The sequence below is a fragment of the Cynara cardunculus genome (genome assembly GCF_001531365.2).
Source record: "Cynara cardunculus var. scolymus isolate 2C chromosome LG 3, CcrdV1, whole genome shotgun sequence".
Lineage (NCBI taxonomy): Eukaryota > Viridiplantae > Streptophyta > Magnoliopsida > Asterales > Asteraceae > Cynara > Cynara cardunculus.
In genome coordinates, this window is record NC_037530.1 from 34804785 (window position 1) to 34816064 (window position 11280).

At 35.9% G+C, this 11280-nt stretch overlaps 2 protein-coding genes across 2 annotated transcripts; both read right to left on the reverse strand.

The window, feature by feature from the left end:
• Positions 1-3184: 3184 nt before the first annotated feature.
• On the reverse strand, positions 3185-4977 carry LOC112509515 (GDSL esterase/lipase At5g33370-like). Its single transcript, XM_025114505.1, has 5 exons — positions 4696-4977; positions 4483-4610; positions 4147-4389; positions 3641-3893; positions 3185-3542 (listed from the first exon to the last, which is right to left on the reverse strand). The coding sequence occupies exons 1-5, from the start codon at positions 4934-4936 to the stop codon at positions 3310-3312; spliced, it is 1098 nt and encodes a 365-aa protein (XP_024970273.1). The 5' UTR covers positions 4937-4977; the 3' UTR covers positions 3185-3309.
• Positions 4978-5305: 328 nt separating this feature from the next.
• Positions 5306-6912, reverse strand: LOC112509599 (GDSL esterase/lipase At5g33370-like). The gene is made up of 5 exons (XM_025114647.1): positions 6661-6912; positions 6439-6566; positions 6109-6351; positions 5756-6008; positions 5306-5658 (listed from the first exon to the last, which is right to left on the reverse strand). The coding sequence occupies exons 1-5, from the start codon at positions 6899-6901 to the stop codon at positions 5426-5428; spliced, it is 1098 nt and encodes a 365-aa protein (XP_024970415.1). The 5' UTR covers positions 6902-6912; the 3' UTR covers positions 5306-5425.
• Positions 6913-11280: the final 4368 nt, after the last annotated feature.

Consider the following 11280-nt stretch of genomic DNA (forward strand, 5'->3'; position numbering starts at 1 on the left):
TCCTGCAACCTCGCTTTAAGCTCCGGTCCATGGCGCCCGCCGCTCTTGGAGTTAATAAAAACAACCAACGGACACTCAGCGGCAACGACCAGCGGATTATCACCGGCGGTAGTACTTCCGTCATAATGATGCTTTCCAGAATCAAAAATCTTTCGAGGCAATGGAGTCACGTATAGCAAAACGTAAATACTCCGGCATCGTGATCTTCTGCCGCAACTCCTCTTTAGGAATCCTTATTCCACATGCAGGGCGATTGAAGAAGATTATAAAGGTGAGTGCAGAGCATGGGGTAGGAGAAGATGCACATGCGAGTGGAGAGCATCGAGCAGGAGAAGATGCGCACGCGAAGAGCAGAGTCGCGTGCGTGGAGAATCTATCAAAGTCGGGTTTAAAACCCTTGCATTAACAAGTTGTACACTATGCTTTATGACTTGTCCTTAAGAGTTTTTTGAAATTTATGCATAAAATGGCAGTACTTTGTGCTTAAATAGTTGTAATTAAGACAATGGTATAAATGCATATTAATGTAGTATAGATATATATGAAGGAGAAGTTTAAAATACAAACCATGTAATTGTTAGAAATCCTACAAGCCAGTCTCAACCATCCATATAGATGAATAACAGTGGGAAAACAGAAGTGACCATGACATAAATAGCAAAACAGTGTAAATTAGTTGTTTACTGTTGAAACGTAAGAAATAAAACTTGGATTAAGTAACGGAGACGCATCCATGATCCATCATGACTCACTTGCTTGCAAATTGAAAATATGCATTAAGAAAACTTGAGATAAAAGATGCAAGCAGAATTGTTGATCAACAAGTAGAGGAATATGCTAAAACTTAATTTGTGAGAGTAATAGRCATTGCAAACTTACCCACTTGGAAGTATAAACATCGAATACTTAGCTATGCCTATAAGGTCTTGTTCGGAGAGGGTTCTTTTTTGTGTGTAACGATGATTTCAGTTATGCTTCTCATTGAATGTCAATAAAATGCCTTCTGTTAAGTTGAGTATCCACTGTGACGAATATGGAACTGAGAAAATTGGTGAATTGTTGCCATTTTAAATACGGATAAGGCCAATCCGAACCATTTGACAGCAGCCCGAGGGCCCCCTGTCCTAACCAAGCTTGGCACACACAAGGATGGCCAAAGGCCCAAAATGGGATCTTATGCAAAGGTGGCCCATCCCATAGGATCTGGAGGGAAGCTAAACTTTATCTGAAGAACCCCTCATGAGGGATGTGAATTTAATCAAACTCCAGGCTACCTTACCCAAATCTGATAAGGATGAGAAAGGATGGATTACTATCCAACCCAACATACTTCACCTAAGCAKCCAACCCTTAACTAAAAAAGAGGTCACTACCTTTATCTACAAGCACACACTTTAGAAGTTACTCGAAATTCCTCTTTATATCATATTCTAAGTTTAGGCATGGGAAGAGTCCCTTAAGCAAAGAGCTAATCCACACATTTTCAATGGCAAGAATCAACCAAAAAACACAAAACATCAAAACATCAAAGCATATAAGGATTTGCCCAATTGGAAAATTTTCGTTMATACAAAAAACACAAAGCATCAAAGCATCCTTAATTAGAGACTTAAGTACAGGCTACAAGGGAGAATCGAAATATTACCAGTAACGTGYTCTTATCGCTRTAAAATTGGTGAACGAAATCAGGCTGCGTCTGAAGCACCTGATAATAATGCCCAACGAAGTACGTCCCAAGATTGTTTGCTACCCTTGAACAAAACAAATAATAAAGAGGGGAATTGATGTCACGTTTGGTTAACATTGAAAAAGGCAGTGGTCGGTATGACAGATAGAGAAACTATGAGGAATTGAACTATTTAACCAAGTGTTTTAAACACAAAACAGTAGCTATAGCTATGTATTGAACCAATCATTGAACCAACAACAATTAACAGCAATAGGAAACACCAAAATCAATAGAAACAGCAAACAGCAAACAGCAAACCTAAAATAAATTCTATCAAACAGCAACATCAACTATATAATAGCAAATACGGCAACCTAATCGATGTTTATGCTAACTATAACAACAAATACAGTTAAGACAGATACAATTGCATTTGGTAAAACAACTTCTGACGATAACAGCCGATGTAGAAGCAGTGCAAAGGGTGATTCCAACTAACCTGTAAATTGCAATTAGCCTGACRATAACARCCGATGTACCGAAACACACTAAGCAACCTGAAAACAGACCAAAGAGCAATTAGGAGTTCRTCGATTGGGATTAGGGTTGCGATTATATCAAATCCTGAGCCGATTTCATCGAACTGGATTAGGGTTTCGAAAAAAATGGGATTGGGATTCAAAGATTTCATCGATTGGGATGGATTAGGGTTGCGTAAGAATGGGATTGGGAATTAGGGGCGAAAAAATGGGCGATTTCAGGGTTGTGATACGCGGGATTGGGTTGGGATTCAAACGATTTCATCTCAATCTTAATCTGTTGAGCCGATGAAAGCGTTAAGAAGAAGTTGGGTTTAGGGCCGATGAAAGCGTTAAGAAGTTGGGTTTAGGGATGGCTTTAATGAGTTGTACCATGTGCAATGGATGTTGTCTTTAAGAGATTAAGAGTTTAAGAATTTAAGAGTTTTAGTCAAATGCATTATAAGATAGTATAGATGAGATTAATTTTGTTGACCAATGTAATCATGATAAATATCGAACAAGTAAGGAAGGTGCGGAATGCACACTTGTTTGAGTTTATTTTGATTTAGATGTGAAGCCCCTCAACGATGGGGGTCCGGGGGGATAGCCCCTGGCTGGGGTCGAGCTTATTTTTTTGTGAAAAATGCTTCAAAAATCCGAATTTGAAATTTTTGGCCCAATTTTTAAACTCGGTTTAGGGTTCAAAAACTGCCGTTTTTGACAGTTTTCGTATTCAATTTCGAATTCGCCATTTTGATTTTGAAGAAGTACACAGATTCATAACAATCGGTTCTTTGTTCGAAAACCACTGATTTTATCCGATTGAAATTTCGATTGTACCATCGCAATACTTCAGTCTGAAAGTGTTGCACGACTTGAGTGGAATCCAACCAATCGAAAACCCAAATTCCTAACAACGAATATAAATATAAAATGGAACCATAACTTATATAAGTTATTACAACTGAAAATATCAAAGAAAAACATCCTCAAACCAGATCATCACTCATCATGAAACATTAAAACAACAATGTAACTCCAAAAAACAGGCATTTGGGACTGTGATTGTAGAGTATCTCTTTAGATCCACACAAATAGCTAGCTACAGCTGATTACTGATTAATTATTAGAATCCAAGGCCAAAATGGTGCTCAGATTCATCGGATTCATGTACTCATTTGATCCGATCATAATCTGATCTACTATAAGTCTGTTCGCCTTTTCCGATGGATGAAATGCATCCCAAAACACATACAGATCTCTGTTCGAGCATAAGTTCGACATCGGGGTACATAATCCAATCCCGTTGTATGGCCCTTGTCCGCAGCATGCCATTTTCGCAGTAACGAATCCTATACGCAAATAGTTACACCCGAAAATGTTATTTGCATAAAGATGAAACCGTAAGATAGCATTAGTATAGTTCTATTTATGTAAATAATTAACTCACCATAAGCTGTTGGATTAGTCATGAAATCATTGTGCATCTGCTTTGTGTTTACACCGATAAACACGTGATTACCGAGTTCGTTATTGAGACCAGTAAGCATATCGTCTAATTGTGGGTTGAACAGAGATGAAGCCCTTTGAAGCTCGGCTGCACATTCGCCGTTTCTGCTATGTTGAGCCAGTTCTGCAGGTACACATCCTAACGGACCCGTTCCAGTCACGAGTACCCTGCGAGCTCCCAAGTCGTACAACCTCTGCATTCATGACGTTGAATATGTATAAGAATTATATTGCAACCATTATTTGAATTAACGGCACCAATCACTACAATAAAATCGGCTTTATATGTCTAAAACTGCTGACATCGTACTGTAACAATTTTATATAGGAACCACTAATTCTCTTTGGCCATATCAATACAAGTCTTATAATACTATATATTATGACATTGAAGACCATATTTCGCTGATTTTGTTGTAGTGGCTAAAGAGTAATTCGAATGCGTACCATTAAAATCTTTCTGTATTCGGATATGATATAAGGAACGTAATCCTGGAGATTGTATTGACGGGATCGTGCGGATAACGGGACTAGGTAATAATTGTTAACGAAGTCATTACCACCGAGTGTCACGAGGACGAGGGCATTGTTTACGAGCTCTTTCGTCTTTTCGGGTCCTATAAGTGCACTCACTCGTTGCTGGTATTGTTTAAAGTACGCAAGTTGCATCGGTGCCCGAACTATGTTCACCTAAAGACGACATTTTTGGCCCAAAAATTAGCGAAAATAAGTGATTTTAACCAACAAACAACAACCTGCTATAATGGTAGAAGTCGAAATTACAAATTGGATTCCGGTGTCATTCAGTATTCCAATCCCTGCAGACGCAAAGTTGGCACCGATAAGAAGCTTTTGCCCGCGGAGTTGTGGGCTCAAGTACGGCAGCGTTGGCTCAGACCCGATACGCTGACCTGTGGTTGAACTCAAGTCAAGTAAACATCTGGAACGAGTCCATAAACGGTTAGTAAAAGAGGGTTAAGACCGAAATCACTCAACTGATAAGGTCAGGAATGTTGTAGCCATTGGAGAAACGTCCAGTGGCTCGATGCGTGGGGTGATCGATGCCGTAAGGAGGTGCATCGGCTCGTGCAGAAGTAACCAAGTAATTGTTGTTGCCGCTGTCGACCAACGAGTCTCCAAACACGAAAAACGCACGAGGTTCAGCCTCTGCCACCAATCCGAAAGCTAAGAAGATGGATGTGGCGAAAAGGAGCACAAGAGTTTTAGAGACAGCCATGAGTAAATTAATTCGTTTGAGAATAAAAATACTCAGAAGAAGAGTGTTGTGTGTGGTTTGTGGAGGAAACAGACGATGGGGTTTTATAGACTCGTCTGAATGGGGAAAGCAAGAATAATAATACAGTGAATTAAGATAAAATGAAGGTGATTGAATGTTATTTAATAAGAGGGGTTGGTTAATGGGCAGAGGTAATTATATATACCAGTCTTTAAGATGGTCCATAATTCACCGCAAATGCAGTTTGGAGTAAAATTTGAGGGTCATATGTATGTATATCTTCATTCTTTGTACTTGCTTATTGCTATGAAAGGACGCTGTTGTTTTGAGGATCAGAAGCTGCCTTTTAATAAGATGAATTTAGTACATTTATATCAAACAAATAATGATTATATGAAACCATTAAATTTCAAGTCTTACAACACAAGGAAATTAGATAATAATCAAGAAATTAAAGTAGTGGATGAATTTTATTGAAATAAATGATGACTAATTTTGAGAATCCAAGGCTAAAATGGTGCTAAGATTCATGGGGTTCATGTAGTCAGATGAGCCTGTCATCATTTGCTGGACGATGATTTTGTTGGCTCTTTCCGATGGATGGAAAGGATCCCAAAATGCATACAGATCTCTATTAGGGCACAAGTTTGACATCCGAGTGCATAGACCAAGTCCATTGTATGGTCCTTGCCCACAACATGCAATCTTTGATGACACGAATCCTGCACAAACACAAACCATTCAACCATCTTCAGCCAAAATCAAACATAAATGCAATATATATGTATATATCTTCAAGAAAGAACTGGGTTTGTTTACCATAGGCACCCGGATCAGTGATAAAGTCCGAATGCATCTTCTTCGAGTTTACACTGATAAATACATGACTGCCGATTTTATTATTGAGATTACTCAGCATTTGGTTGAGTTGTGGGTTAAATAGTTCTGCAGCCTGTTGAAGTTCGGGTGCACATTCACCGTTTTGGCTGCGCTGGGCTAGTTCTGCTGGCACACACCCTAAAGGACCGGTTCCTGTCACAAGAACCCTCCGAGCTCCCAAATTGTACAGTTTCTGCATTTACATGACCCATCAATATTAGATTATGGTTTAATCTAATCTATACATACATTGTCTGTATTATATATAGTATATATGTAATTTGCATATGTACCGTTAAAATCTTTTGGTATTCTGATATGAGTAAACGGACATAATTAGGGAGAGCATATTGTCGAGATCGCGCTGAGTAGGGAATCAAGTAGTAGTTATTGACAAAATCATTGCCACCAAGTGTCATGAGGACGAGCGCGTTATTTACAAGTTTTTGGGTCTGTTTCGCTCCTATAAGTGCGCTTACTCGTTGTTGGTACTGCCTAAAGTATTCTAACTGCAAGGGTATCCGAATTATATTCACCTGAAAAACACCCGTATTCCATCATTCATTCTATAAAGTTGCGGATTTAGATGATTGAAAATGTATGTATGTTAGACAGAACTATACAAATTGGACTCCGGTGTCATTAAGTATTCCAATCCCCGCAGAAGCAAAATTAGCACCAACGAGTAGCCGTTGTCCTGTGAGCTGTGGACTCAAATACGGCAATGTGGGCTCCGCCCCCAAGCGCTGACCTAAATTATACGTAAAAAAGTAATCAGTGAATACGGAATATAGATATAAATGAGTATTCGTAAAAAAGTATATTTAGGAAGTCCAGTATAGTACTGATGAGGTCGGGCATATTGAGGCCATTGGAGAAACGGCCTGTTGGTCTATGCGTAGGATAATCAATGCCGTAAGGAGGTGAGTCGGCCCGGGCAGTAGTTACCAAATAGTTGTTGTTTCCATTATCGACGAGGGAGTCTCCAAACACGAAAAAGGCTCGAGCTTCGGCCCCAGGACAAACTGTTCCCAGTACAAATATTAATAACACTAAACAAAGACCATAAAATGAAAAGGTAGCCATGAATAATCTTGTTGCAATTATGGAGCAGTACTGTGTATGATGATAATTTGATGGAAAATAGATGATGGGTTGGGTTTATATAAACATCTTTTTTGAATTTTAATATTAGAAAATTCCTGCTTTTAGCTTCTTCCCTGCATGATCTAACACTAACAGTTGTAAAGAAACACCACCATTACTGATGCAGCATGGAGTACCGGTGGTTCGGATGTATTCAATTGAATTTGGTGGATATACAGTTGCTGCATGGGAAGACGATCCATGTTTATAATAATTAATTATATGTAATATTGGATTTTACTGTCGCTTTTAGGGTGAAAAAGAAATAGATTTACATTCTTAAAGGAGGTGAGGAATTTATTTGACAGCGGAGGAGGGAGGTGTTAACTGTACGTTAAGGTATGCATGTGATGAACATGAAGGCTGTGAAAGTCGTTAATAAGTAGAGCATAGCAATAAATACGTATATATTGAATATAGCGTACGATTCATGACGTTTAACAAGTAAGAAAAAAGGTGATGATTATTAAACAATCGTAGAATATCTCGTGAAACCAGTGGTGGTTGACCCTCCCACCACATCTGTATATTTCCCTTCTTTCAGTGGAGGTTTTGGACCCCCACCCCCCATTCATAGAACATGAACCATGGCCAAACAATCAAAAGTAGCAGGAGTTCTCGGTTTTTCTCCTTTGATCATGGAGGTTCAAATGCGAGGACTTTGGGTTATAAGCAAAGCAGGTGGTCGGTTTTAGGATTAGTCGGCTCATATAATAGATTTGATATCAGTTTAATAAAAAAAAAACTTTAGACGAAGATGAGTTGTCTAAAAGTAGTTGAAATTCAAATCTTGTATTATTATAAATGTATTTTATAGCTTATTTAAGCTATGACGACATAATTACCTTGTATTTAATGTATAGACTTAAAGCATCATAATGATTTTGTCCCATTTATAGTCAGCAGTCAGCTTTTGTTTTTGATTGTTAAAAAGCAATTAATTAAGGTTTATGATATCTATGGTTTAATAGAGAACAAAAATTATTAAAATATAACTAAGGGGCCGTCCACTGAATGTTTATTCAGTAAGTGTTTGTTGGGTAATTTTCTTTACCGGATGAACATAATAAGGGTTTAGAATCTAACACGGTTAGAACGGTAATAGGATGAATAGTTTTACGCGGTAAAAATGGTGAAAAAATGGAGAGTCTTACCTAGTAAGTGAGAGTGACGACTCTTACTCGAGTATGTGCTTATCGAATAAATTGTTGCATACTATATCATTTTGATGCACTATAATCTTACCTAAAAAATAAATTATAGCGTTACTCCTATCGGTAAGTACTTACTGGATAAGCATTTAAATAAACGGCCCCAAATTAGTTTTAGTTTTTTTTTTTTTTTTTGTGATGATTAATTTCTTTTTTTTCTATTAGTGAAAACAAACATGTAGTTGTTCATATCGGTAAACCACTTGATTATGTCATTGTTGGTTCATGACTTCAACCTCACTACAATAAAATCAGGTTTATAGGACATTCTCAATTTCTAAGCGTCTTAATAGACCTCTTTATATTACTTAGTTTATAGAACCAAAAAAATAAAGTGTTATATCTAAAACCGTTGTAATATGTTTATATTGACATTTTTTTGACGTCGTAATAAGTTTTCTAGAACACTTTTAATATATAATGTCTCATTATCAATTTTATAGGACACTATTTGAAAAATTGTCCTATAAAACAAGTATCCTATAAAAGTTGAGTTTATAGAAAACTTTTCAAAAGTAACCTATAAAGTTGCTAATGCAACGGTTTGTATTAAAATGTTCTTAAAAACTTGTTAAGACCCTCAAAAACGTCATATAAACTTATTACAACACCTCTAGATAAGATGTTTTATATTTTGGTCCAATAAATTAAGTCATATAAAGTATTTTATTGGGACGCTTAAAGATTGGGGGACGTCCTATAAACTCAATTTTATCGTAGTGTCCTCACGCAGTGACCATTAATTAATCTTTTCTCCTATATCAACCAAACAACATCTATACAATGACCATTCTCATTCTCCTTTCTCATTATTCCCTAATACGAACTAGATGGGACCCTACATGTTCTGAAAGGGCCTTAAATGGTCTTTTCATATTCAAAAGATCAAGAAAAAATATATTTGAACTATCGTGTTCCTTGACTTCTTTGTCGGACTCTACCAGTCCTTCCAACCTGTTAGCACTTAGATTCAGGAAACGAATTTCGTTCGTACAATGATATTGAATCGAAACCAAACCAGAAACTTATATATAATCGACATATATATGTAATTACATAAGAAATACAACAATCAACTGAGTAAGAATTGATGACTAACTCGATATCTTGATGAAAATCCAACGAAGAACAAGTATGGGATTGAGGCTTGCGGTGGTAGTCGCCTTAGACAGAAATTCGTCCGGTGTATGGTGAATTTGGACGTATATCTAGAGGATACAACAATCCGTTCAAGAAACGAACTTGAACCTGATGAATCGATTAGTCTTCCATTTGAATCTGATTAGAAAGAGAGAAGCAAAGAACCCAGAAATTTTGTATGTCTGCCAAAAAAAAAACGTGGACAGGAGAGTATTATTTGTATGCCTTAATTGTCGGGTGTAACCGATGGTAATTGTTGGACAGAGTCGAGCCGCTGCTGCACTCTGTTTCTCGTCACCAGCCAAAACTAACTAATAATATCAAGAGACCCGGCCCAAGGCCCAAGGTCCTCTTTATATTTAATATGTAATGGACAGCAATGGACCGAACTAAATAGTTAAACAATTTATCACTAGTTATGGTCTTGGTAATATAAGACACTTGAAAAATTGAGATTTGGTCTATATGGGACAAACCAAATACCAACAATACCCCACATTTTCTATTCAAACGCCAACACAACCAACCATCTATAAAATGTTATGAGTTGCTACAAACAAAAATCTAGTTTCTTGACATGTGTACGTGCATCCACATCATTGTTATGACTTTATTGTATGTTACATGACTTTATAAATACCCAAAGTACTATATACATCAAGTCCAGTCGTTACAAGACGTTGTGTGTTTGTGAACTCTTTTGAGTATACAATTTGAAACTTAAATTAGTTGTATGAGCAAGGAATTTAGCAACTCATAATCGGGTCAGTGAACTCTTTTGTACCATGTCATTTTTCATCTTTTACAATGTAGTTGTTTTACAGGTTAGTTGTCATTGCAGTTCAAATGACTATCATTATAGCCTTTATTATTGTGGTTCAAATAATGATTCAATAAGGGGGTTGTTATTTACACCCTCACCTATTAAAAAAGTCAAAAGAAGACTTATTAATAACATTAAATGATCTAAAATTTTGAATTTTTTTTTCTCTCTTATGTCTCCCCCTCCCCCTCCCCTCTCTTTCTCTTACTTTTTTGTTTTTTTAATTAATAGATAATAATTATTATTGGTCTATATTAATTATAATTTTTATTTATATTATATATTAATCAAATTTAAAACCAATAAATTGGAAAGACAATAACTTTGTTATTTATAAAAAATGATATATCATTTATTTTATAATTTTACAAATATTAACTATATGTAGTCATATAATTTGCCCTTGTAAAAATCGAATAAAAACTTTAAAAATTCATATGCAAATTCTTAATTTTCATTCTATCTATATTTTCATAGAATATATCATTAATCTTTCTGCAACTTTAAAAATTCAGAAAATAATCCATCATTTTTTTCCGACTTTAAAACGTAAAAAGTAACTAATCAATTCTTATTTAAGTTTTTGAATATTCAGATAATAATTTCATCAGTTTTCAACAATCTCTAAAAATTCAGATAATAACTCATCGTTTTTTTTATTAAAAATTCAAATATAAATTAGTTTAAATTGTAATATGCTTTTTTATAAAAAAAAATATTGTTATACTAAAAATATATAGAAAAGAAATTTTGAAAACATAAGCTTAGAGGTGGTTGGAAGAAAAAAAAAATGACTTCTTGAAAATGTTAATGAACTTAATGTTAATTTAATGAGCTTGATATTAGTTAAGTGAAGTGATATGTATTTTACTATTGCTATAAAAACGGAAGTGAAATTTGTATTTTCATTCACAAGTAACAATTTCAACATTCTCTTTTTTACGATTTCGAGCTCGTTAAGGGCTAGTTAGAAAAACAATTTTCAATTTTATCAAGATTGCAACGCTGAGGTGCTTTCAGTTACTATTTGTGATTTTCAATTTTATCAGGGTATTATTTTTAATACACGATGGCTACTTCGTACATGGCCCGAATAAATAAGTACGGACAACTATTATCTAGTAATCGTACTACGGAATTTATTT

What these genes read in the sequence shown, in the direction of transcription:
- LOC112509515 (XM_025114505.1), bottom strand. Translation starts at nt 4,936, where the DNA reads ATGGCTGTCTCTAAAACTCTTGTGCTCCTTTTCGCCACATCCATCTTC. An exon ending in CAACATTCCTGACCTTATCA is followed by an intron (nt 4,611 to 4,695) that starts GTTGAGTGATTT and finishes GTTCAACCACAG; the next exon opens with GTCAGCGTATCGGGTCTGAG. An exon ending in GACTAATCCAACAGCTTATG is followed by an intron (nt 3,543 to 3,640) that starts GTGAGTTAATTA and finishes ATTTGCGTATAG; the next exon opens with GATTCGTTACTGCGAAAATG.
- LOC112509599 (XM_025114647.1), bottom strand. Translation starts at nt 6,901, where the DNA reads ATGGCTACCTTTTCATTTTATGGTCTTTGTTTAGTGTTATTAATATTT. An exon ending in CAATATGCCCGACCTCATCA is followed by an intron (nt 6,567 to 6,660) that starts GTACTATACTGG and finishes CGTATAATTTAG; the next exon opens with GTCAGCGCTTGGGGGCGGAG. An exon ending in AATACCAAAAGATTTTAACG is followed by an intron (nt 6,009 to 6,108) that starts GTACATATGCAA and finishes ATGTAAATGCAG; the next exon opens with AAACTGTACAATTTGGGAGC.